General features: G+C 39.4%; 1 protein-coding gene across 1 annotated transcript in view; it reads right to left on the minus strand.

The window, feature by feature from the left end:
- Positions 1–765: 765 nt before the first annotated feature.
- The window catches only part of col22a1 (collagen, type XXII, alpha 1), a 38,326-nt gene continuing 12,924 nt past the window's right edge, over positions 766–26,167 (minus strand). Inside the window, exons 6-65 of the mRNA XM_086062740.1 lie at positions 25,874–25,997; positions 24,303–24,578; positions 24,142–24,222; positions 22,586–22,702; positions 22,452–22,496; positions 22,295–22,357; positions 22,100–22,138; positions 20,420–20,473; positions 20,266–20,319; positions 20,136–20,189; positions 18,663–18,716; positions 18,529–18,573; positions 16,939–16,992; positions 16,807–16,860; positions 16,437–16,472; positions 16,320–16,349; positions 15,405–15,458; positions 15,275–15,328; positions 14,380–14,433; positions 14,116–14,169; positions 13,965–14,018; positions 13,807–13,860; positions 12,781–12,834; positions 12,602–12,646; positions 11,997–12,059; positions 11,835–11,888; positions 11,671–11,712; positions 11,533–11,565; positions 11,337–11,390; positions 10,884–10,937; positions 10,743–10,796; positions 10,595–10,648; positions 10,447–10,500; positions 9,954–10,058; positions 9,333–9,377; positions 9,034–9,111; positions 8,919–8,954; positions 8,722–8,775; positions 8,585–8,629; positions 8,448–8,483; positions 8,259–8,372; positions 7,934–7,987; positions 6,798–6,851; positions 6,669–6,722; positions 6,532–6,585; positions 6,357–6,410; positions 6,181–6,234; positions 6,042–6,095; positions 5,919–5,963; positions 5,751–5,804; positions 5,224–5,277; positions 5,062–5,115; positions 3,106–3,177; positions 2,999–3,034; positions 2,859–2,903; positions 2,606–2,785; positions 2,465–2,531; positions 2,201–2,383; positions 1,402–1,479; positions 766–1,330 (exon numbers count right to left, since the gene is read on the minus strand). Coding sequence (XP_085918866.1) covers positions 1,137–1,330; positions 1,402–1,479; positions 2,201–2,383; positions 2,465–2,531; positions 2,606–2,785; positions 2,859–2,903; positions 2,999–3,034; positions 3,106–3,177; positions 5,062–5,115; positions 5,224–5,277; positions 5,751–5,804; positions 5,919–5,963; positions 6,042–6,095; positions 6,181–6,234; positions 6,357–6,410; positions 6,532–6,585; positions 6,669–6,722; positions 6,798–6,851; positions 7,934–7,987; positions 8,259–8,372; positions 8,448–8,483; positions 8,585–8,629; positions 8,722–8,775; positions 8,919–8,954; positions 9,034–9,111; positions 9,333–9,377; positions 9,954–10,058; positions 10,447–10,500; positions 10,595–10,648; positions 10,743–10,796; positions 10,884–10,937; positions 11,337–11,390; positions 11,533–11,565; positions 11,671–11,712; positions 11,835–11,888; positions 11,997–12,059; positions 12,602–12,646; positions 12,781–12,834; positions 13,807–13,860; positions 13,965–14,018; positions 14,116–14,169; positions 14,380–14,433; positions 15,275–15,328; positions 15,405–15,458; positions 16,320–16,349; positions 16,437–16,472; positions 16,807–16,860; positions 16,939–16,992; positions 18,529–18,573; positions 18,663–18,716; positions 20,136–20,189; positions 20,266–20,319; positions 20,420–20,473; positions 22,100–22,138; positions 22,295–22,357; positions 22,452–22,496; positions 22,586–22,702; positions 24,142–24,222; positions 24,303–24,578; positions 25,874–25,997 — 4,018 coding nt within the window. The 3' untranslated portion in view covers positions 766–1,136. The remainder of the gene's footprint in view (positions 1,331–1,401; positions 1,480–2,200; positions 2,384–2,464; positions 2,532–2,605; positions 2,786–2,858; positions 2,904–2,998; positions 3,035–3,105; positions 3,178–5,061; positions 5,116–5,223; positions 5,278–5,750; positions 5,805–5,918; positions 5,964–6,041; positions 6,096–6,180; positions 6,235–6,356; positions 6,411–6,531; positions 6,586–6,668; positions 6,723–6,797; positions 6,852–7,933; positions 7,988–8,258; positions 8,373–8,447; positions 8,484–8,584; positions 8,630–8,721; positions 8,776–8,918; positions 8,955–9,033; positions 9,112–9,332; positions 9,378–9,953; positions 10,059–10,446; positions 10,501–10,594; positions 10,649–10,742; positions 10,797–10,883; positions 10,938–11,336; positions 11,391–11,532; positions 11,566–11,670; positions 11,713–11,834; positions 11,889–11,996; positions 12,060–12,601; positions 12,647–12,780; positions 12,835–13,806; positions 13,861–13,964; positions 14,019–14,115; positions 14,170–14,379; positions 14,434–15,274; positions 15,329–15,404; positions 15,459–16,319; positions 16,350–16,436; positions 16,473–16,806; positions 16,861–16,938; positions 16,993–18,528; positions 18,574–18,662; positions 18,717–20,135; positions 20,190–20,265; positions 20,320–20,419; positions 20,474–22,099; positions 22,139–22,294; positions 22,358–22,451; positions 22,497–22,585; positions 22,703–24,141; positions 24,223–24,302; positions 24,579–25,873; positions 25,998–26,167) is intronic.

Here is a 26,167-nt window from a genome sequence, read left to right on the forward strand (position 1 = left end):
ATTATTATTTTTTTAATTGCTCCTTGGGTTTATTTTTGTAAGAACCAATAGATTTTTATAGAAAGCCAAATGGAATACATAAAGACAACCCTCTAAACTATACTGTAGATGACTCGCACATTTGGCGACATAACAAGAAACTGGGGGGCAAATAGATTATCTTACTTGGCCCATTCTTGTAAGCTCTTAATAAGCCTCACCAAAGAGTGATAAAGTGGCACACGAGAAAGGGGTTCGAAGCAACGTGCCTTAAAAAAAACCCTGAAAAACAAGCAATGAGCAAACAGTTCAGCAAGTCATTGCGGCGACGAATGAGGCAAGTCATTAACCTTCAATAAATGAAAAGTGCTTTAAAAAGTCATTCACTTTTAATTCCACGCAAAATCATTTGCAAAGTCTAGCTTTTTTTTTTTTTTTTTTTTATAAAACAAACCAGATTTTATAATTAAAAACTCTCCCAGAGGTAGAAAGGCTCAAATCAATGAGTTGGGAGAATCGGAGGCGAGTTGCTTGGCCGTAGGTTTATTCCATCGTTAAAGCTTAAACATATCAAAAAGAAGGTAGTATTACTTACCTCCATTTAGGAAAAGCGGGGCAAAATTATCCTATTCAACGCTACATAAGAAGCCCAACTGTGGACTACCATCACTCTCACAAACAACCATTGTTAATACTGCCTAATATTTCAAACATGGCTTCCCAAAGTCCCCCCGCCCCCAGCCCCCGCCCAATATCAACAAAATAATAACCCCTATACCAAGAGATTAGCCAACGGATTGAGCAGCGGACAATCATTCTGGTGAGGAAGGAACTGACACTGAGATAAATCTACAGCTCGACATACCTGGAAGGACCTGCATCATCCGTCTTGTCTCCTGATATTTTACAGGAAGCATGCAAGTCAGGAAAACATTTAGCTGCCCTCTTTGCCCACATTCCATCTTCAGAAGCCACCAATCCCCGTCAATTGCAAGCGTCATACCAAAAAAAAATAAAGAAAACAAATACTGTAATGACCGTCAGCACGTATTGCTTCAGTCCTCCAAAAGTCCCTCCCAAAAAGTTCTTGAGTCAGACACTACATTGTTCATAAATACAACTGTACTTCAAGCTCTTGGTGTCATCTTTTTCAAATTTTAAGTCCCCTTGACATTTTTGGTGTGAGGTCTGTTCGCAAGGCTGGCGTAGTAGGCGCATTGGGAGGGGTCACATTGGCCGGTAGGTCCAGAAGGGCCGGGTTGACCGGCGGGGCCGGGGTTTCCTGGCTCCCCTTGGGCTCCACCTTGTCCTGGGCTTCCGTCTTTACCATAACCAGGCATACCAGCTGGACCTGTGGTAGGCACAAGCACTTTAGTGCTCAAGTTAGGTCATTGCAAATCCATTATTACTGTTGTGGTTTACCTATCGCACCAGGAGGGCCTTGTTCTCCTCTTTCACCAATCCCAGAATCCCCCTTGTCTCCTTTAGTACCTCTTTCACCTGGAAGGAATAATACAAAAGTAGGAAAAAGCCTTGGTTGTAGGGAGATACACACCACTCACAAATACTTATCATCATATCATCCATATCAAGAGAGATCATACTTAACGGTCTAAAATGAAAAAAATTCCCATAACCAGAAACTGCGATCAAATATTGAGTAGATCATCCCTTGGGTAAGTTTTGAAGAGATACAACAAACTCTATTGATAAACAATACATTTGTATTGGTTTGGACCTTGTAGATCTCAGTTTTGGGTTTCATAGCTATGAAACTTAGCTGCCATGTGTAGATGACTTGGAAGTACTGTAACCAAAATTCAGGAAATATTTTTCAGCCGGTGAGGTGGGGGTTTGTGTGGGTGCGTACGGTGGTCGAAATACGCCGGAACCTATTCATCGACTCGGGATGGCGAGGTGCTGGATCGGCCCTGATGCATGCCAATTTTGGCCTGGAATGGACTGGCCTTTTGGGAATCTTCAGAAATTCCCAAGGTAGATGCAATGCCAAAATCGATTTTTTCTCTCCAATTAAGTATCACCCATGTATCTGGTATTCCCATATAACACTTGGAAGCCATTTGACAAATTCTCTAAGATATATAGGTTTTTTTTTGTTTTTTTTACACCCAATCGAATTGGCAGCTTCAAACTCACACCTGTGGTCAACTGTGTGGACAAATACACTGACTACATTTTTTTTTGAAGTTTGAGTGTCTACCTTTAGGACCCATGGGTCCCCTCACTCCTTCGCCTCCATTCAGTCCAGGGATGCCCGGTTCACCGGGTGGGCCGGGTCGTCCAGAATTGCCTTCTTTACCTGGAAGGCCGGGTGCTCCTGGACGTCCCGCTGAACTCTTCACGTGGGCCGGTTGCATCTGAGCCATGAGGTAGGCCAATTTGGCTGCAAGAACAAAAAGAAACACTCCTAAGGAAAGGGACTCTTCAGACAAGACGAGAACCAGAGCAAACTGCTTTCCCGCACCATCCAGTTGCTTCGCCAGTTCCTCCTGAATGAGCCTCCTCATCTGCTCCATTGATGCCGACTCCCCCTGAGGAGATGTTGATGATTCCGGATGACTAAATTATTCGCATGGTAAATGATGGGGTCGGGAGAGGGACTTACTCTGGGGCCAGGCATACCAGGGTTCCCTGAAGGTCCTTGTGCCCCAGGAGATCCCATTTCACCCGGTGGTCCTGACATGCCCATCATACCAGTATGGCCTTTTCTGCCAGGTGGTCCTGTATTTCCTGGAATACCCGATTCTCCTGATTGTCCTTTATCTCCTTTCATACCTGTGTCACCCTGAAATAGATATGAATATTTGTATGTTGTGTTTTTTTTTTTTGTTGGCATGTGAATAAATCCAGGTACTTACTTTTTGCCCCTTAAGACCAAGATCACCTGCTCGGCCTGGGACACCCTACAAGACCCCAAAGATGTAAAAACGAACAAACAAAAAACAAAATAGCAATATGTACTGTACATTAGAAAATATAAGCGATGAGTGTAAGCTACCTGTTTCCCTTCTGGACCAACAGGACCAGGCGGACCCTGGAAAATCGGGATAAATGTTAATACTGGAAAGAAGTGGATCAGGATTTTTAACCAACAGACACACGTACCGCAGGCCCTTTAGGTCCACTGAAGCCTGGTAATCCTGGATTGCCGGGTTCTCCCCTTTCACCTCTTAAACCCTGAATGATGGCAAAGACACGTCTGTTCATCACACACAAAATGGAGAGTTTCTCATACTTGAGTGCACTCCAAAAAAAAACTGCTCCTTAGGGAGGATTCAGTGAGATTAACATTTAGCTTAGCGTTCTAATCAACATGGTGCAGTACCGTGGATCAAAAATAAAGCAATCTTTTATTTTGGATTGAAAACATTTATAAGGGCCAAGGACCAGCATGGATTGTCCAATGTTTGCAGAAATGAATATTGGACTCATGTGGCAACATATAACCGTTACCAAATGTAGCGCTGAGTTCACTTTCCTGCCTCACTTCTGCAATTTCTCTTTCTTTAACCTCTCAGTTTCATTCCCTCTTCCCTCCTTGAGGCCATTTCTGATGATCTGCTCCTCTGCTGACTGATGTCGTTGGGCAGTGACCTCCTTCCAGGAAACCATTTATCAGCCCAAGGACCCGCGGTCTCCTAACGGCGCTCCAGTGTTCATGGCCGGGTCCTTGTATCACCCCCGCACTCCTTACAGAAGTGGGCTGACTGTGAAATCACTCAATTACACGGAGAGCAGAGGCTTCACAAAGCTTTAAGAGGACTCGGGTGGCACTTTGAAGAGATGGGTGTCGGTATTAAGCGAAAGACACTGGGCGAGTCCTATGTCTACCTTGAGGAGGTTTAGTTTAAGAGGTAGGTTGTAAAAATAAACAATGGGATATTAAAGTTTAAAGCCAAAATAAATTATTTAAAGTGTTATTCCCCATCCTCACACACACACACTTTATTAAGAGTTGATCTCATGTTATCATTGCCGAGCTAGAAAGTGGGATAGTTGTATTAGTTAACAAACTCGATAGTTAGCAAATGAATGATAGTTAACCAACTAAATAGCTACTATTCAGCTGTTTTGTTTTGTGAGATAACTAGTAGTCAGTCAGCTATTAGTTAGCTGGCAACTAGGCATCTCATTTTATGCTACTTAACTAGGTAGACATCCAGTCAGTTATTTCGTTTGTCAGTTATTTGGATAGCTTTTTGGTTGCTTAGCTGACTGGTTAATGTGTTAGCAAACTCGATAGTCAGCAAACTGGCCTTCTAATCACTCAGCAATTTAGAAAGTTAGCCAACTGAATACCTTGTTAGTCGACTATTTTGTTTCATTAGTTAGATAACTAGTTAGTAGGTCAGATTTTTTGTAGTCAACTATTAGTGACCTGATAACTAGCTGACTAGTTAATTAGGCAGTTATATGGCTCGTTATTTATTTAAAAAAAATTGCGAGTGAGTGAGTGAGTGAGTGAGTGAGTGAGTGAGTGAGTGAGTGAGTGAGTGAGTGAGTGAGTGAGTGAGTGAGTGAGTGAGCGAGCGAATACAAAACTACATACGAGATTCCTACTAAACCTAATGTAACAATGAATATTTTGGGTGTTTCATTTTGAAATCTTTTAATTCAAAATTGAATTAAATGTTTTGAAAGCTTTTGAATTAATAACAAACTTAGTGTGCATCTTAATTATTTATCTAAGTGCAACCTGTTCCTGATGTTCCACCGCAATCATTTTCTAACAACTAATCTCTGAGCATACAAAGTTCACGGAGAGAAGTACTATGTCACTGTGGCAAATACAACCCTCATCACAACCTGACAGCTCATCTCCAAGATGAAGGCAATGCTTCACATCCACTCGGCGTGCTCCCGTTCTGCAAACATATCTTTTCCTGTTTCTTCTTCTATTTATTGCCAAGCAACGTACTATCACCATCAGTCAAAGTTGTTGTTGTGCCAGTGTGGCTGTTTGCAGATGCTGATATTGTTGTTGCAGAATCAGTCTTTTTTTTTTTTTTTTTTTTTTTTTTAACAACTGGCATAGTGTGAAAGTAGTGACAGATAACTCACTGGAGTTCCTGGGAGACCCGCTTTGCCCGACGGCCCTGGTTCACCCTGCTTGCCCTGGAAGGGAACGACACAAAGAGACAGGAAGTGATGGACTTATTTCCATATATCTGTATGTCTTTCCACTTGACATGACAATGTGCTGAGTCGTGCGTTCATGCTCACTTGCTCTCCTCTTGGTCCAACGAGTCCCTCCGGTCCTGAAGGCCCCTTCGGACCCTGCCATAACAAAACAATAATTTTTAAATATACACATGGAAGAATGAAGCAGCACCGGCCTAAAAGCACCGGGTTAAAAGTTTGTCTCCTCTTAACGATAAATGGGGCAAAACTCTCATTATGTAGAAAGCAATGCGAAATATAGATATGATTAAAGATTATTTTGGCACTCTGCTTCAAGCTTGTTTTAATCATCGGTGGCACTTGGTTCCAGAAGACGACAGGATGCAATGCTGCGCCCTGAAGAATGTTTTATGTGGTTTTAACAGTCCGGGATTTTCTACGGTGGGATATTTATTTCTACTCGACGGCGTAGCTGGGAGGAAAAACTATATTTACGGCATTCAATTATTATAAGGTTTTCACGCTTCCCACGTCATTGGAGGGAAATAAAGCACCTTTACTATATTTCTACAGATATTCATTAAAATTACAGTCAGGGGGATATTATAACTTATTAAAGAATGCTGTACCTCCTTTCCAGGTTTGCCGTCACGTCCAAGAGATCCAGGCTTTCCATCTTCTCCCTGTTTGACGCATGAATGTATACTATTACAAGATACATCAAATGGCGCGCATACGACTGTATGTTCCATTTTATGGACTCGGAATTTGAGCTGACTCATGGTTGCTTCGCTTACCTTTGACCCAGCAGAACCCGGTTCTCCTCTGTGGCCCTTGAAGCCCTGAACAGGAAGAGACAGTGGTGAACTGTCTGTAGCATCCTTTTGTGGTCTTTATGTGAGTTTATGGAGGCTACTTACTGGGAGTCCCCGAAGTCCAGGTTTGCCAAGTGGTCCAGGTTCACCTTGTTTGCCCTGGAATAAAAATAAAAAAAATAACGGTTTCTGCATCACAGCATCCATCAGGTGACATGAAATGAGGCTAAAATATTCTACTTACTGGTTCTCCTTGTTCACCTTGTACGCCGTCTTTTCCGATTTTTCCAGGTGGACCCTGCAATTGAGTGGGATGTATTTAAGCATGACTACAATACTTTTTGCTAATTAAAGACATTATGATCACACTATAGTTGAATGTACAAGTATATACTTTGGATGCCTCGTAATTATTCTTACAATCATGCCAGGAAGACCTGGAGGACCCTGAATCCCTTTGAGACCCTCTTTGCCCTGTTAAAAACAAACAGTCATTAAAAAGATAAAGTGAGTACTAGACACCATGTGTGCTAGAGAGCAGGCTTGTAGACTAATGGCACGTGGCTTTTATAAGTGGGAAAGATTCTGGCCTGACCTTTTCTCCAGTGGGGCCTTGGGGTCCAGGAGGACCAGGTTGTCCATCATTGCCCTGAGCACAAACAAAATGTTATCAAACTGAGTAAACACGCATGGCTTCTGAGACTATTTGGAGAGAGAGAGAGAGCAATTTACCGGTGCACCCATCATTCCAGCAGGACCAGGGTGGCCGGTAGGTCCAGGGTGACCCTGCAAAAAACAAAAGAAGAAATGATTAAGACATAATATAATTGAAATATTGATGTAATTAAAGTTTTTTTCTACCTTTTCTCCTTTATCTCCTGGCATTCCAGCAGTACCACGGTCGCCTTTGAGTCCCTGTGTGGATAAATTAATAAATTTAATTTCAGGATGAAGCTTATCTTTTTTTGTTTTTTAAATATACCAACACAAAACAAATTACAACTTGACTTTTAAATTGCGTGGATAAAATTTTTTTTAAGCAGAGCTGCAGTGTTTGCGTTTGGTGACCATTGCATGTGCCAGATACACAAATCTGCAATACAAATTGACAACAACAATCAGCGGCTTGATGATGAAGTGCTGCCTTCATGAATGAAAACACAATCATTGCTTTTACTGTCAAATCATGTCTTTCTTCACTCAAACCTGCAAGAGTCTGCAAGAAACTTGCCTTGTCACAACGCCCTAGCTTCGCTCTTCGTTGTCATGCTAACAAAAAGGGTTACTCGGCATTGGCCTCGCAGTCGAGGGGGTGCATTGAGCAGTGGCTCATTTGCATGAGATAACACCACCCAGGCTGAGTTCAGCTCAGGCAAAAAAAAGAAAAAAATATATTTAATTTTTTTTTTAAAAAGTTTAAAAAAAAAATAAGGAAAAGAAAAATATATGTACAGTAATTTCTGGACTACAAGGCGCACCTGACTATAAGCCGCGCTAGCTAAATTTGGGGAAAACTTGAGTTTGCTACACATATAAGCCACACCCGACTGTAAGCCGCAGGTGCTTTTAATTTTACCGCACCAGATTTCCGCTACTTTCTTTTCCATAATGAGGCCGCAAATTGTCTCGTTCTGTCTCCCCTACTGTATTTGGGCTCACTTGGTTTGTTTTGCTCTGTCTGACGCTCTCGCGCTTCCTTTATAATGCACCCCATTGTGATCTGATAGATAAGCCGCACCTTTGTATAAGCCGCAGGGTCGAATGCAAGTGGAAAAAGTAGTGGCTTGTTGTCCAGAAATTTTTGTTTAGAAATGTTTTTAAAATCCTGATTTTAAAATCCTGATTTTAAAAACAAGTGAAATAAATCTGATGATGAAATTTCCGCTTTAATATAAAATAAAATGAGAGTTTGGGCTAATACCTGAGCATTAAAAAAAAACATTAATTAGCATTTGCCCATGCCAGCGATAAGGAAAGACATTAATGTGCCAACTTGCCTTTCCCCCATCAGCTCCGGGAGGTCCTTGAGGTCCCGGTAGTCCCGGTGCGCCCTGTAATGACACAGCAGACAATCAGTCTTCGTCCTGGAAGACTAAGCGTGCCCTAATTGCTCACTAGTGCCCCCGGAGGAGGCCCTACTAATGATCAGACTGTGTTGGGGCGTACTGTGATTGATGAGCGCACATTAGTAACTTGGACCTCATGCCTCGTTTTAGGCCTAATGAATGCACCCACACACACGCAAACGCACACTCCATTGACTTTACATTAGGGAAAAGGTGATATTAACAATAATGCAGCATACAAATAACTTTGTCCTACTTGATAGCCATCTTGACCATCTTTCCCAGGAGGTCCATGTTGTCCTTTATCGCCTGGCAATCCCGGAACACCGGCTGGTCCAGGTGGGCCTGCTGGGCAGTCTGAGCAAATGTCCTAAATGATGCAAAGAACAGGATTGCATTGTGTGATCTTTTGCATAACTCTCTTGAAACAAGCAATGGAGCTTACCTTCAGTTTGATGTCAGAAAGGTCAGCTGCTTTTCCCTAAAGAAGATGATCATAAAGTACCAAAATGAATCAGAGGATGCCCATTGGGATAAATTAAAAATAATAAATGCTTAAGAGGTCATTCTATCCATACTTACAGGTTCTCCAGGTGATCCGTTCTCTCCCGGCCTTCCGGGTAGTCCCTAGACAGTGGGTTACATGTACAGAATTATAAACCACATTAAGTCAATATTTTAATTTGTATGGCCAAGACAGAGCCTAAATTGGGACTTACGTTATGTCCTGCGGGGCCATCGGGGCCAGTAATGCCAGGTAGGCCCCTCAAGCCCTGAAAATCGGGCGGGGTTAGAGGGAAAAATAAATTAATAATACCATAATGATAACAAACAATCAAATCAAAAGGAATGCATAATAATTAAATACATTACATAGTCATTACATAAATTAAAAATATTCCGAAATTAAACTTACAGGTGGTCCGGGGTCCCCATTATTTCCAGCTGGGCCCTGTAACGAGACAAAAGGCAGTCATTATAGAGATGTTCTAAATAGAAACTGCACACTATAGTGGAATTGCCGATCATACCTGAGGTCCTGTTTTGCCTTCCCCTGGGGAGCCCCTGTCCCCTTGTAAACCTGGCTCTCCTCTTGACCCCGGGGGGCCCTGACAGAGACAAACCAAGCTTATTACTAATTACTTTTTGTGTTTTGCGCATTAAATATCAGCATCACTGAAAACAAACGGAGATTGCACTCCTCATGATCTGCGCATCTTGGCCACTAGGAGGCAGTATAATACAGAAATACAGATAATCTATGCCTGTGAGTACTATTACATTGTCTGTCTACCATACACAGACAAAAAAACACAGAAAATCCAATTACCTTCGACCCTGGGGGTCCTTCATTTCCCCGTGGTCCCTGCTCACCCTGTCATATCACAAACCACATAAATTAAACATCTTGGAAACACAAACGCCTCATATAAACCTCTTAAGACTAAAATCATTAGGCATTAGAAAGTGTGTACTAGTTCATTTTTCAAGCACATAAATGGCAAGAGCGAGGCCTCGGGGCCGCACCTGGCTGCTGTAAAAAAAAGAAAAAAAGAAAAAAAAGAATGAAATAAATAAATAAATATAAAAGCAAGCATGCTTCCTGTTTGCCCGTCAGCAGCTCTGAAGTGGAAAAAACGGATGGAGGAACATGTTGCGCCGCAGCACAAAATGTGCTAACTCAGCCTTGTTGTGTTGCGGTTCGACATGTATGCCACGTAGTTACATATTTACGAGCACAAACACGTGCGGAAGAAAAAAAAATACGTTGGGAGAGTTGAAGACGGTAAAAAGCTGTTACATAAATATTTATTGATAAATACACGTTGGATGATCATTTCCTGAGACTTGTACGATACACATTTAATTCAAGGGTAATATAAGGTACAATATAAACACAAACTTTAATAATATGGTGTAATGTGAGTGTGGGTTATCGTGGATTTCTTACAGTTTGTCCATCTTTTCCCTTCCCTGTTGGTCCTGGAGGTCCGATCAAACCAGGCTCTCCGGGTGGTCCTCGTTGACCTGCTTGCCCAAGTTTGCCCGATTCTCCCTATAGAGAAAAAAAAAAAAGTAAGGTGGTAACTTTATGACGCTGATAATTAGATATTGCTAAATAAAATAATTAGTATAAAATGTATTAATAAATATTAATACTTCACAATTTGTATATATAAACCAAGCAACTTTGTTATTATTAATATTATTATTGATGTAATTTAAATATTTGAAGAAGAGTTTGAAAACGTAAATATTTGCAGATATTTATGCTTTATCTTTTTCCGACCTTGTTAAACCATTAATTAAGGGTATTTTGAGCACATTTGTTAATTCAGAAGTGTGTATCCAACTGGTAGCCCTTCGCCTGACATCAGTTTAAAAAAATGACTCCTACCTTGTGCTGCCTGTACCTTTAAAATGAAAAAAAATCATAAACTGACCTTGTCTCCTCTCTCTCCAGCCGGACCAGGGGGTCCGGTGATGCCTGGTATGCCCTTAAAAACAATAATAATTGCTCCATCATAAAGTGAGCCGTCGTAAAAACTTGTTAGTCAGACAGTATACATCAAATTGGGCATGCAGACCTACCACATTGCCCGGGAGCCCGCGGGGCCCATGAGGACCAGCTACGCCAGGAGGCCCCTGGTGCAAACACATTAGTGGTTACTATATACTATTTACTCTGTACCATTATTGGGCTTTTTACAGTGAATCAGTTCAAAGCCATTAAACTCACCGGGTCCCCAACACGTCCTGCCTCTCCTTGAAGTCCCGCGTCACCTTTCGGACCCTAACGAGGAAGAAAAAGGTCAACTGAAGTATGATCAACTGATTGATTGATGAATCCAATGTTATTGAATCGCAAGTCCAGCCTTACCGCTAGTCCAGGTGGACCCTTAAAGCCTTGCTCACCAGGTAAACCTCGAGGGCCCTTCAGACAAAGTATGTTTATTAACACATTTGATTCAATTACATTTTTTCTTTGTCATTTATTTGGTCTGTTTTTCTCCCAATTTTAAAATACAGCTTTCGTAAAGCTTTATATTTGTTATTGAAAAAAAATTCCAAATAAGAGTGAAAAATAATATGCAAATAATATCCATGAATGCAAAATTACCATGTGGGACATATTATAATTATTCAGTGTGAACTGTCAAGCATGTCAGTTGTCCAGCTGCATGCAGCACAGGTTCATAATGTTCTTATTGTATCTCTGGTGACATCTAGTGGATTTTTTAGCACATTACAATATATAATTTAGCAATTGCTCTATAACGTTAAAAAAATAAATAAGGTTGAAATATGAAAATCTATATTGACAAAATCCTACCATTTCTCCAGTCTGTCCTTGGTCCCCCTTCTCTCCTTTTTCTCCTGGGTTTCCCTTCAAGTTACAACAAAGTCAGTATGTGTGAGCTTAAGAAAGGAATGAACACTGAAATCATCTCTTAAATATTTGATATTTCCATTTTCAGTGCAACTTTTGTTTATTTTCATGGACGTTGTTTTGTTGAGAGCCAACTTACAGGTTCACCCGGCTCAGGAATGACACTTGCAACCTGTAAAGCAAAAACATATATATATGTCAAATATATATTTATTTATTTATTTATTTATTTTTAAGTGTTTTTTTCCCCCCCTTTCTATTATTGAATGCGATTTACATTTCCGGGCACGCCTGGCAATCCCCTGGCTCCAACTTCACCCTGAAAGCAGGAGAAGGAGGCAATCATATAAAATTAGTTACAGCAAGATTAGCATTATTTAAACGTATTAGAATGATGTATTGGTGCATCATTGGTTAAAAAAAAAAGGACCATTTATTTACCTTGTCACCCTTTCCACCTTTTGGGCCCAATGGTCCCTCCTGCCCCCTGTCACCCTAATAAATGTAATAAAATAGGATGAATCATTAAAAAAAAAAAAAGATCTGGGAATTATTTACGTTTTAATTACGTGTTATGATAAACAATGCTTATTATATACATACAGGACTTCCCCTCTCTCCTCTTGCTCCATCAGCACCAGCGACACCAGGTGGGCCAGCCAATCCCTTTATCAGAAAATAAACTTAATTTCTCAACTCAATTAACTCATTCACTGCCATTGACTGCTATTGACGTCAATAATTCATTTGAACTATTTCTATTAGTTCAATTTTTTTCCACTTTTGTTAACAAGAGTATGAAAACCTACAAAAAAAATTTTTATTGTACATTTAGAACAGATATAAAAGGTATTATTTATTGAAGTCATGCGATTAATTACAATTAAAATTTTTAATCGACTGACGCGATTTAAAAAAGAAAAAAAGATGATTAAAAATTTAAGAGCGTCAGGCGATTAAAATGTTTTATCGTAATTAATTGCATGACTTCATGAGTTAACTCACGGTTAATCACAAATTTGATATATCTTCTAAATGTACAATAAAAAAAATTCTAGGTTTTCATACTCTTGTTAACAAAAGTGAAAAATATTGTTAAACTAATAGAAATAGTTCAAATGAATATTTGACGTCTATAACCGTCAATGGCAGTGAATGAGTTAAAAAAAACAAAAAAAACATTTAACGCTAATAATCCATCTGCTCACTCTCTCCCCTGGAGGTCCTCTTGGTCCAGGAGGCGCATCCTCTCCCTAGGAGGTGTTGAGGGAAATTACATGGCCGTTAAGTTGAGAGACTTGCATATGGAAAAGTCATATAAATAAAAAATAATAATAAAAAAGCTGCCTAGTGTGCTTGTGATGGAGATACAAAGTAATTGCAGTACCTTTGGTCCAGCTTTGCCAGGAAAACCATCTGCTCCACGCTCTCCTCTGGGCCCCTTCAGAGACATCGTACCTTTATTAAAATGTCATACACTACTTCGAAAAAAGGAGTCACATGTGCCAGGCACACTGTGCAGGTAATCTAACGCTAAATTCCAAAAATATTGTCTACTTCAAATAAGATTTTCAAGTAGTAATCAAGCTAACAGAATATAGTTCCTCATTTCAATAAGGTACCAAATATGGTTCTCGTAGTTTAATGTTTCAAGGTACAAAATATGGTTGGTTATTTTGATTGAGGTAATACATTTTCATATATGAGTTTTTTATCAAATATGGTTTCCTATTTCAATGCACTTCAATGTAAGTTAACAATATAGTTTCTCGATTCAGTGCAAGTTACCAAATATGGTTCCTTCATCAGTTCAAGTTACCAAATATGCTCTACGATATAATGGTTCCATCCTTCAATTTGGAACCAAATATGGTTCCTTTACGTCAGTTGCAGTTATTATGTTGTCTTTTATTTGAGTGTAAGGTGCCAACGATGGTGAATTATTTCAGTGCAAAACTTGAAATATAATTACTTACTACAGTGCAAATTAAAATGAGGTTCCTTACTTCATTGTACGTTACCAAATATAGTTACCAATATGAGTTCATTGAAAAGTACCAAATGGTTCCTTACTTCTACATAAGTTAGCTAATATGGTGCTCAATTTCAGTGCTCGGTGCCATAAGTGGTTTCTTACTCAGTTCATTACTAAAAATAATTATTTTCTTTTTTTCCCCCAGTCTAGTGTCCCACATTCAATTCCATACTTCACCACAAGGTGCAAAATATGATTCTCTACTTTTAATGTAACTTACCATTGCGGTTCCTTACTTCAGTGTAAGTTACCAAATATGGTTCCTTGCATTCGTTTGTTACCTAATATGCTCTTCAATTTCAATGTAAGCCACCAAAAATGGTTCCCCCCGCTTCAGTTGAAGTTAACCAGTACGATTGGTCTGAAAATGATACTCACCATAGCGCCATCATTTCCAGGAAGACCGTCCAGCCCGTCTTTACCAGGAAGACCCTTTTGAAGGTCATAAATGGAAGCCGTTCAGTGACGCAGGGATGAAATATTGCAGTGCTTGTAATATATAATAATTTACATTCAACCGTTTAAGTGAAACTCACAGGCTTTCCAGCCTCGCCAGGTTTGCCGGAAAATCCAATTTCACCCGGCAGCCCCTTTAATGATGAAAGACGGAAATTTATTAAACAAGCGCGTCGGGGATTTAATGTGTCTTATTATTAATAAATAAATACATGATTATAGTTTGCTTACAGGCGGTCCAGTGTTACCGCTGTTCCCCGGCGGTCCCGGCGGCCCGTGCGGCCCCTGCGAAGTAAACATTTACAACCTGAATAAAAGTTACAAGTGAAAAGCTTGCAGGGAAATTATTTGGAACGACGACACCCTCGAGACAAGCAAGTCATTTTTTTTTTTTATTCTACTTTGAATAATTGAGTAGTCCGTACTCTTAAATGAAATTTATTTCCTTTGCTCTTGCTCGTTGCTTAGCGATATGCAAATGAAAAACTTTCTTACGGTCGGTCCGGGGAGTCCATCCACTCCGGGCAATCCACTTTCACCTTTCTTTCCCTGGAAGACAAATTAAGAGGGAAAAATGTGAAGATGAAAAATACATTTTTGTTTAAGATGTGCAACAATGAACTCGAACTCACGTTAGGAGAGCAGCTACAATAATTGATTGGGGAATATCTTAATATGTGAGAAGTGAACAGTTTTCAAACTTTTTACACTAAGAAAAAAAAATACTCCGTTCTACAAGCCACTGTAACACGAGTAGCAACATTGTTCTTAACTATAGGACGGAAAAAAATGGATTGAATTAAAAACATATTGAAAATATTTCAAAGCAAATTCTTCAAGGTTAAATTCAAATGCATTGTGCTAAAAAGTTAAACAAAACTTAAAAAAAAAAAAAAGGAAAAAAATAATAATAAATAAGTTAAACATAACTAAACTCTACATTATTTCACATACCACTAGAGGGAGCCCCCACACTACAATTTGAGGAAATCTGCCTTCATTTATTTGCATGTTGGAAGTTACTATTTTGTCAGCGTTTTGACGGAAAAACCACTGGGAAAAACGAAGATCCTTTGGGTGGATGATACATAAAAGCTACACACTGCTCATTAATTAGCGAGAAAGAATTAACGTGGAGGTTTTCTAAAATCGTCTCTCTGGGATACGATTCATTTTACCGACGAGATTAAATGCTGCCAGCTGACACGGGCCACGTGTTTGGTTTGCTGGAGAACGTCTCAAGAGAGGGAGAAGAAAAAAAAATAATCATCCAACCGGAGCTCGGAAGGTTGTTTGTTTGTTAGCAATTAGCTTATTTCCCTTGCGGAGCACAGCCTAAGAAGGAACCAACCAAATCGAGGAATGTTTCCGTTTTCGGCGCAGATCTTACCCTTTGACCAAACTCCCCGGGTTCGCCTGGTATCCCTTGTGGTCCTGGAGGACCCTTTGAAGCAGAAAGGTTGGTTGCATCATCGCACTGCGTGCATCATAACAGCCGAAAGAAAGCAATAAATCCTTACAGGTGGGCCGGGTGGGCCGTCAGCCCCCTGAAGCCCTGGAAGCCCGAGTTCTCCCTGAAATTGGTCAAATGATTAGCATATATTTGCATATTTTAATGAAAACACAAGCATGGCTGTGAAAGTGATAAACAGTGGCGCTCTTGACCTTTTTCTCATTTTGGAAATGTTGCCGCAGTAAGTTTTTTTTTAGAAAATGGCTTTGAAGTGACCCATGCTATATTTAATTGAAACTATTCAAACTATTTTAATATCTAGTTTGTCTCTGCTGACCCCCCCCCCCCCCCCCCAGAGGTTGTGCCTAACAGCACGGAACCTGCAACCTGCGACTCTGGAGTCACATGTGGCTCTTAAGTCCCTCTCCTGTGGCTCTATTAAAAAAAATTCATAGATTTTTTTCTTTTTAACATAGCCTATTTATTTTTTAATGAAATAATTAAATAAAATGAATAATAAAAAATTCTAAATATATCAAAGTCCACATTATTATTTAAAAAGTTTACCTAAAAATGTCCAAAAAGTGACAATAAAATGTCCAAAAAAGGAAGAAGAAAAGCATAAAAATAATTACAATAAAATGTTCATGAAACTGCCAAAAATGTCAGACAATTTATTTTAATTAAATAGGCAGAAAAAAACCCGTTCAATATAAAACGTCCAAAAATGGAAGTGGAAATGCAGAAAATTACCATAATGAGGCAGAAAAGTAAAAAAAAAAAAAGTATGGAAAAATGAAGTATGGAAAAATGAAGTATGGAAAAATACCCCCCCCCCCCAAAAAAAAAATGTTTTGCGACTCCAGACAAATTGTTTTTGTCATTTGGCCTAAAATAGCTGTTTTGACACTAAAGGTTGCTAACTCCTGGGATAGCCAAACAGTTATTTACATCCTTATAAAGTATTACAATAGCAACTCACCTTATCTCCTCTTAGACCTTCTTTTTGGAACTAGAAAAAAAGCAGTATTTATAAAAAATGGAAGTGTCAGTGTGTTAGTTATTTGTTTTAACGTGCACACCTTTTTCGGCCACTTACCACATCGCCAGGTAATCCGGGAAATCCTCGCTCCCCCTGCGACGCAGTTCCCACAAGAAGAAAGAGCACGTCAAAACTAAAAAAACGCTTTATTTTCCCTCAGGCGACATGATAACGAGTAGTTAACAATAACTGTAGTCTGTCGTAAAGGGCAACTGCAATGCATGCTGGGTTGCGTGTGCGTGTCTGCGTGTGCGTGTACATCGGCGAAAAAAGTCACTAATTGCAGGCAGACAAACGAGCATGCTCACTCTTGGTGGCACGGTACGAGACAGAGGAATGTCTGGAGGGTTTGCACGCATTCTTTAAAAAAACGGCTTATACCTTTAGGAAGTGATTTATGCATGACGGTTGGAGCGGGCGGACATACCTTATCACCTTTGACCCCGCCGGCTCCGGGCAAGCCAGCCTGTCCTCTCAAGCCCTTGAGCAAATTTGAGAAAAAATATTATCGTGGTAACAATTAGAAGCAAACCTTTTCCTCTCTTAATACACAACTTACATCTTTGCCGTGAATTCCAGGTTTTCCAGGTAATCCATCCGAACCGTGCCCACCCTAAGAAGAGAGGAGCTTTCAAATTTTTCGGCATGAAAATAAAACATACCCATGAAAAATTACGAGTGAAAAAGAAGTGGACATTTTGTAGCGTTATTCATTTTTTCATCACAAAAATGTAACAGTACCAAAAAGGATTCATGTGATTTTGCAATACACCCAATAAAAAAAATAAATCAAATTTAGCTTCATTGGTTAAATTTTTTTATCTATTTACGCTAGCAATGTACAGGGACCAGGAGAACAATTCAATGCTCTTCCACTAGATGGCAGAAGTACAGTTAACTTGTTTATCCACTGGTTGTCATTCATACAACAGATTTAAGTCATGGCTGAAAATCACAACATGAAGCTTCTAAACTCACTTCAACATTGTTACTTGGCACCAAGATGCCACAAGGTGGCGGCAAAGCACAACACGAAGCTCTGAAAATCACTTCAACAAAGTTACGAGGCACTAAGATGGCCGCAAAGGACCACAGCACCACAACTCAACTTTAGCATCAATACTTGGCACCAAGATGCCACAAAATGGCGGCAAAGCACAACATAACACTCCTAAATTCACTTCAACATAGTTTCTTTGGCACCAAGATGCCACAAGATGGCGGCAAAGCAATATGAAGTACCTCAACTCAATTCAACTCATACTGCACTGTATTCATTTTAAACATGTATTGCGGATGACTTCTTATTTTGAATGCTACTAAGTGTGATGAGATCATTTTTGAGATTTCAACAAAACACTAGCGCAGCCGTTCGGCAGGCAGAGGTCAGGATAGAGGTCAGGTAAGTGACTTGAAGCCTCTTCATCACTTTCAAGTACTTCCCCTCTTTTTGACCCGACAGGAAATTGCCGAATTGCAGTTTGAGCGAAAGGCCGCCTGCGCTGAACACGTCACGGCGAAGCGTTTGATGAGATTTCAGTATGCTGACAACCTGCGTTGCCATGTGGCAAAGTCATCAAGGTGTTTTTTTTTTTGGGGGGGGGGGGGGGGTACTGACTGTTATCCTAGCGGAGGGTCAAGATGAAGTGGCCACTGACAGGTGGCGTGTCCCCTCGCAGCATCACGGCGAAGGGCGCGACGTGTGATTGAGGTACTCCGAACGTTTGCGCAATCCTCGATCAACAGAGCATCCGCGGGTTCAGGAAGTCGCTGCGCCGGAGCCAAAATAAGCCCCCCACATGCGAAGCAGACGGGAAGTGGGACGAGCGAATCAAAGAAGTCACATCTGTTTGTGCAATTTTTTACGTCCGTCGGTTTGCGCTTTCACTAGGACTCGTCCCGCGTAACGTGCTTGTTTAACTTCACTTTTGCATCGTTTAAACAGATGCGCCGACAAGGAACCTGTTCCCACAGATATTGAGTAAGATTTCATATTTTGTGTGTTGATTACTCCCGAGAGAATGCAGAGGGGGGGGGGGGGGGGGGCAAGCCAAGCAAGATGTTTTAATTACTCATCTTAAAGACGTTTTTGTACAATTTCCAATTTAATTCCGGTAATGTGTGTAAACGTTAATGAAGCGACACTCACGCTTGTTCCTGTTGATCCCTTTTCACCCTTTTTTCCCTCGTCACCCTGTGAGAAAACATAAAAAAAGGGTGGCGTCATTTTTAGAACATGATCATTTTTTCAGAATTTGTCACCGAGTAAATGCAGACACTCACAGAGACACCTTTTGATCCCGGTGTTCCTGTATAGCCTGCATCGCCTTGAACGCCCTACGTCGGAGAACAACCACACATGACGACCAGTCAACATTACTGACAATGTCAACATTTGTGAATTGATTGAAAGTTCCTTTAACGCCACAAATTTTTTTTAACGCACGATTAATGATTGCCCCTTACTTGGAAAGCCTGGAATTCCAGTCACGAAGCGTCCACGTCATAATTTAGCGCTAATAATTTGAAGAATAATGCATATATTTGTGGAGACGGGAGTCAAGTTGTATGTTACAATTTAAAAAAAAATACTTAATGTTAAAGATTATATAGCGCTTAACTCATTCACTGCCATTGACGGCTATAGACGTCAAAAATTCATTTCAACTATTTCTAGGAGTTAATTTTTTTTTCCCACTTTTGTTAACAAGAGTATGAAAACCTAGGAAAAAAATTGTACGTTTAGAACAGATATAAGATTTGTGATTAATCGTGAGTTAACTATTGAAGTCATGCGGAAAATTACAATTAAAAGATTTAACCGCCTGACGCGATTTAAAAAAAAAAGATTAAAAAAAAATTAGGGGCGTCAGGCGATTAATCGCATGACTTCACTAGTTAACTCTTGATTAATTACAAATTTTATATCTGTTCTAAATGTACAATAAAAACAATTCTAGGTTTTCATACTCTTGATAACAAAAGTGGAAAAAAATGTTAAACTAATAGAAATAGTTCAAATGAATTTTTTACGTCTATAGCCGTCAATGGCATGAATGAGTTAATATGAAAAGAAAAATGCACTGAGCTGTCACCATCTTACAAATGCAATTATGCCATCTAGTGGCGGAAAAATGACCAACACAAATCAAAATCACTCTGGTTTTTTTAAACTAAATTTTATGAATTATTATGAAATTACTGCGTCAATGACTAAAAGATGCAGCCATATTTCTATTTAACATTTTTTTCCCCACTTGAGTATGAAAAGTTTTTTATTTTCATTTTATTGTACATTTAGAACAGATCTAACATTTGTGATTAATCGTGAGTTAACTCGTGATGTCATGCGATTACAATTTTTAATCGCCTTAACTGACATATAAACAAAAGGGTCTGTAATTGCCTACCGATGCCACACGATGGAAGCAAATGATTCCTTTTTTTATTACATTTAGGGGGTAAATCGGGTTAGATCGAACCCCTGTCAGTCTTAAGGGTTCAACAGAGGTCCGGACACACCTGACTCAAATGATTCATTATGGTTCTCTTGGCAGCAAAGTGCCACTAGATGGTGCCAAAGCAATATTGTTATCGCTATGGCATGAGCGCAAAAGCAGATTTGAAAGTTTTTCAGCGAATGGTGGAGGAGGTTTAAAAAACAAACAAAACAAAAAAAACGCAATTATGCAGGGTTCACTGTATTAGGCTACACTACACTGTGAATGTAATCTATAGAGGAAGTGAATCACCCACCTTTTCTCCAATCAGACCAGGAAGTCCTGTATTGCCCACCCGCCCAACCTCTCCCTATCGAAACAATGACAAAGAAAGTATACAGATGTCAATTTCATTCTCAAAATAAATCCACACGACACATATTTACTTTGTCTCCTTTCTCTCCAGGTAGACCATCAATACCGGGAATCCCACTGACACCCTGTCAGATGATTAAAAACACAAAAGTCAGGACCAATTTGGCGGACTGTTTGGATTCAGAAAGCAAATCGGCTGCGAGTCCAGTTTGAGGAATGCCAGACCTTCTCTCCTCTTTGTCCGGGGGCACCCGTCAGCCCGATGCTTCCTCTGACGCCCTGTTCAAATAAAGGACTCGTTATTTACGTGGAGCGTGAACTCCGGCATGCAGGGCGGCGACGGCGTGCTGTCGCAACCTGTTAGCGCCACAAAAGAAGGTTTAGTCGGTTTAGTCCATCTTTACAAAAATCGGTTAGGAGGTTAAAAATTGGAACGTATGCACTGCTCATTAGCATATTTCAACTGCTGGGACTTTCACCTGGGACATTTACTACTGCCTAAACTAGAGTTCCATGTGATTTATTAGAGCACTTTAAAGAGTACTAGAGCGCTAGCAAAGTGTACCGAGAACTCAAAGAACCTGGATCTTTAAGTAGAAAATCTCTCAAAGTAATGGCTTTAAAATGAGACAGTGAGTGATATATAATAAAGCAATTGAACACGTCACACGAGATTGCCTTCCAGAGACGCATGTATATAATTTGCACACACGTCATTTCTTTCATCCGAGATTAGGATAAAGGCCGTCTCCGCTCGCAAGCGACGTGACTTAAAACAACATTGCTTCACAAGGGGGATTGCCCTTGCAAGCAAAGTCACTGAAAGGTGCAATTAGAGGCAATCAAAGTGGGATGAATTCACTTTCGCCACATGCAACTCAATGACCAAAATTGCTGTTGTTTTTTCTGTGTTTTTTTTTTAACCGCAGTGCAGCGCTGGCTTCTGTCACAATTTGTGCTGTTTAAGCAACAAATTGCACCCAGCTATGGCAGGAAACGGAAAAAAAAATATGCATGCAAAAATGAACAGGGATGCTGAGCAGTAAAAGTGGATTTGCATGCAGACGATATTTTTGTCATTAAAGAGTACATACAATACATACATTCATACACACACACAAATGAATATATATATATATATATTTATATTAGGGATGTTCGATGCCCTTTTTTTTTAGAACACCAATATTCAACACTTGAGTAGTACCAAAAACGGATACCACTACTACGTAAAATTTCCTCAAAAATTACAGATGATTTTAAAGAAATACGTATAATTATATTATAGTATTTTTTTTATTTAAAAAAAATTAAATTAATGGCAATTTTCTATTTCTCAGATTTTTTATTTCTAGTTCCTGATCTTAAAACGGCCACAAGAGGGCGTCACGTGTCCTGATACCTTAACCCCTTTCCCATTTTTTCGGCCGCATTTTTATTTATGTATTTATTTTTACTGATTTAGACTCTTTTCCCCACATAAGAACAACGTTGAAATATATTTTGGGGGTTATCTCATGCTTTTATTTGTTATAGTGGAGGCCAGGATAATATAGCTGCAACGTGTTCGAAACCTACCAAGATTCGATGTAACATTTTTAACATGAACGTCATGCAAATCAACTTGCGATTGTGATTGGTTGGCTAGGATCCAATCATCATCCAAATGATGCGTTGTTATTAGCTTAGACACGGAAATATGTCAATGTCCTATGAGTCCAAATAAGGCTGGTATCACCGATGATGGTATCGGTAATCGCCCATCCCTAATATTTATATGTATTGCGAAACATGCAAAACAGTACAGGTTTAGCAAAATGCATTTAATTAAGTATGAACGCTCATAGACAAACAAAGTGTCTAATACAAGTCCATGCAGCGCCATTAAGCGACAGGCGTACTTACCTTTTCACCTCTATCACCTCTAACAGAGATGACTTTGCCCTGCAAATAATTAATCGACAAGGATTAATTATTATCGAGGCTGGCAGAAAGAGCCAGAAGAGACAGAAAGGAAAAGCATGCGGTCGGAAATGACTTTGAGTGTGTTTGGCATTAAAGTGAGCGAATGATTCGACGTTGAATTGTGTTTTTCCATACACTTTCTCCCTTTTCTCCTCTGAGGCCCGAGAAACCCGTCGCACCTCGAAGGCCTGCTTCACCCTGTAAAAGTCGTTCCGCACAGTCAAAACAACACCGTGAACGTGCGTCGCTGTCTACGAAACTTTGGCTTAAAAGGTAGCGAGCGGTAGAAGACCTTGTCGCCCTTGAGACCCGCACGGCCGGGTGCGCCAGCCTCACCCTGCGAGGAATCAAAAGCAATTAAAGAAAAAAGGGGTTGTGCGGTAATACAAGTCAGGAGGACGAAAGGGAAGGGAAAGAATCGTTCACCTTGTCTCCAGCAGGGCAGGAGCAGTTGCCTTGAGGGGCCCTCTGCTGCTCCGCCGTAGTGGGTGTCGGAGTGGGGATGGCGATAGGAGGAGCCTCGGTCACAACCTTCTTAGGGCACTACAATGACACACAGTATGTTATTGTCACATTTGTATTCATCCATCCATTTTTTTTTTACAACATTTGCCCTCGTTGGGGTTGCAGGTGGAATGAAGTCAGCCAATCGATTCAAAAGTCATTCAGCCATGGACAACGGCTGGCAAAAAACTATTTTGCCCCAACCAGATCAGCAACACTTTGAGAAGCTTTTTATGGCCGCCACAGTGCTCCAAAAGCATAACACAATTTGCTCTACAGATGGCAAGTTTTTTTCGAAATCACCAAACTCCTAGAGCAGGCATTTGCGCAAAGCAAGGGGAAATCAATCCAAATTGCTTGAGCTGTGTGATAAAGCTTTATCTGTGCCGAATTCAGGTTGCTGAAAAGCTTCAAGCTGAAAATTATGATACTGAACAAACTGAAGACAACAACAGATCCTGTTTTAATTCTTTCACTCCCAGCCATTTTCACTGAAGCACCCCCCTTCGCTCCTGGCTGTTTTACTGGATTTTGACTGATTTTGCAAGGCCCACAGAATATTGTGTTCTATCTATGAACACAAGAAAGATTAGAGTCTCTTCTTTCATCAGGAAATGAAAGTATATTTCTATCTGTTTCCATTTCGCAGCAATTAGCATCATAATATAGCTAAGTTTCATCATTATTCATGAATCAGTTTGAAACAGTGGGGGAAATAGCTTGCAACATGGCCCTGGTTGATCTCTTATACTCTGCTGCCACCTGCTGGCCGTTTTTGTAATAACTATGATTGATTCAACTGTTCTATGCGGTTCAGAGGCTGCATCAAAGCCTTCTGTATGCTTTTGCATAAAAAAAACATTTAAAAAAACATTTAAAAAAAACATTTAAAAAAAACATTTAAAAAAAACATTAAAAAAAAAACATTTAAAAAAAAACATTTAAAAAAAACATTTAAAAAACATTTAAAAAAAAACATTTAAAAAAAACATTTGAAAAAAACATTTAAAAAAACATTTAAAAAAACGTATAAATAAGTCTTTGGGGCACTGGTAATATTTAGCAAATGAGTTAAGAACTTTTTGACGGAAAGCGTAAAGAGTATCATGCGTCGGGCAGCGTGGTGGTCATCAATCTTCTCAAACTGGTGACAGAAAAATATCAGCAGGTGGCGGTTCGGGTTATCTCAATCCCAAATTTTGCACATTAGGTTCATTGAATCGCCCATAGGTGCCGTGCTGGGATACGCTCAAACAAGAAAATAGGTAAATAGATCATTGGGGATGTGCAAAAAGGTCATCCCGAGATCTGTCCTTAAGCTCAAGTAGCTTGGTTCAAAATGATGAGCTGTGGTTGCGGGGGGGGGGGGGGGGGGGATTGCATGTCACGATATTAAAAGATATGGCAATATTTCACCAGAACCCACACTAACCAGTGTGTCAAAAAAAAAGCCCAAAATAACATTGATATGTACTCACAGGCCCATTGGGTAAATCGCAGCAGGTTTCCAGTTCAGCATGTTTGGAGTCGCAGTAAATAACCATCCTCTGGAGGTCAAACTGTGCAGTACGACAGACACATGAGCGACGCTGCGGACTGCGAAAAGATTGACGACACTTCGCAATGGCGCTCAGCTCACGTCGATCGGCACGCTGTCGTACAATCTCTTCCCGATGACCGTCTTTCCTTGGATGTCGATGTCCTCCCTGTCGCCAATGGGCAGCGTCTGGATGTGCTTGCAGTCCAGGTAGAGAGACACGGTCTTGGCCTCCACGCTCAGAGCGATCTTGTGCCAGTTGCGGTCAAACAGGTCGTCCACTTCGGAGTTCCGGAACACGGCTCGGACGGCGTCGGTGGTTAAGCCGACGGCGTTGTACTCCACCGCCTTGTTCTCGCCATCCAGCCTGATGGAAACCTGACAGGGCAGATACAGGATTGTGCTGAGAGGAATCTGACGCTTTTGGGCATTCGTGCAGAATTAATTGACCAATGAGTGATCAACATCATTTTATTTGACTTGTTTTTAAATCTATTTTACTCTCATTAATTTAAATTTATATTAGTCATTAACTACAAAATGTAAACAATTACAATAAATTTAACATTTTATTGGTATTAAAAATAGTGGCATTCACAATTAGATCATAAAATTATTTTTGTTTTAATTAATAAATTAAATAAAGGTGTTCATTGCCCTTAAAAATGTTTGTGAATTGAATAAAAAAAAAATACTTTAAATCGTTGAAATGCATTATTCCTTAATATTTTGTGTGTTTATGATTGATATACTGTATTGTAAAATGAAAGTTGAAATACTACAAAAAGAAAATAAGTTAGTAAGCAAATAATTAATATGTATATAAGTAATTAACAAATACATTCATTCAGACATTTTAAAATAGTTAAAAAATAACTACTGTATACTAAATTTAATAGCTATAATCATTACTTTCTAAATTACCAGCTGAAGTAAAATAAATTAAAAAGAGTAACCCTTAAAAATTTATTAAAGTAAAGTTAATTTGTTTAAATAGATTTTAAAGTAGCAAAAAAAATTAACACAGTAAAATGTATCATTTAATTAATTAGGAGTTATTGTAAGGTATGACTAATAAAAAATTACAATGATTTAGACTAAATTAAACTTAATTTACTTGAAAAACAGTTGAAATAATACAAAAAGAAAATAATTTAGTAAGCTAATTAATATGTATATAAGTAGTTAATAAATACATTCATTCAGACATTTTAAAATAGCAAAAAAATAATACCCATGGTATACTCAATTTAATAGCTATAATGATTACTTTCTAAATTACCAAATAAGGTAAAAAAAAAAAAAGAGTAACACTTAAAAATTAATTACAGTAAATTTAATTAAAGCAAAGTTAATTATCTTAAATTCATTTTAAAGTAGTAAAACAATTAAAACAGTAAAATGCGTAATTTAAAACAATTAGGAGTTAATGTAAGATATGACTATTTAAAAATATATATTTTTTAGACTAAATTAAACTTAATTTACTTAACAAAACCAGCCACATTACTTTGATAATAATGATGATAATAATAATAATAATAATAATAATAATAATGAAAGTGGCCTTTGTGAGGGCATTAGCGAGCTAACGCTAACCTGAGTTGACCTCATCATTTGTGAAACGGCTAAAAATAGACCCATTTATTGCATTTTGTGGTTTGCTGGCCCACCTGTGGGATTCCGTATTTGTCAAAGATTTGCCAGAGGTACCAATCTTCTCGTCTTGAGGTTTTCCTGAATTTAAACGTTGTCACAAAGGCGTATTCATCTGGCAGCCCCTGAGGGAACACGTCTCTGTGGAAAGAAAGCGCACTTTGTATTACAACAAATAATAGCTCGTTGAAACATACTATTATCTTCTCCAATTATATTTTCTGTCTCCATGCATATCGCAGTCAGAGGGTGGTCCTGAGACCATTCAATCCTGTTTGTACAAGTGTGTGTTTCTAACCTACGTGTACATG

Source organism: Leptonotus elevatus, chromosome 19 (genome assembly GCF_054856555.1).
Source record: "Leptonotus elevatus isolate MCC_2025b chromosome 19, RoL_Lele_1.0, whole genome shotgun sequence".
NCBI lineage: Eukaryota > Metazoa > Chordata > Actinopteri > Syngnathiformes > Syngnathidae > Leptonotus > Leptonotus elevatus.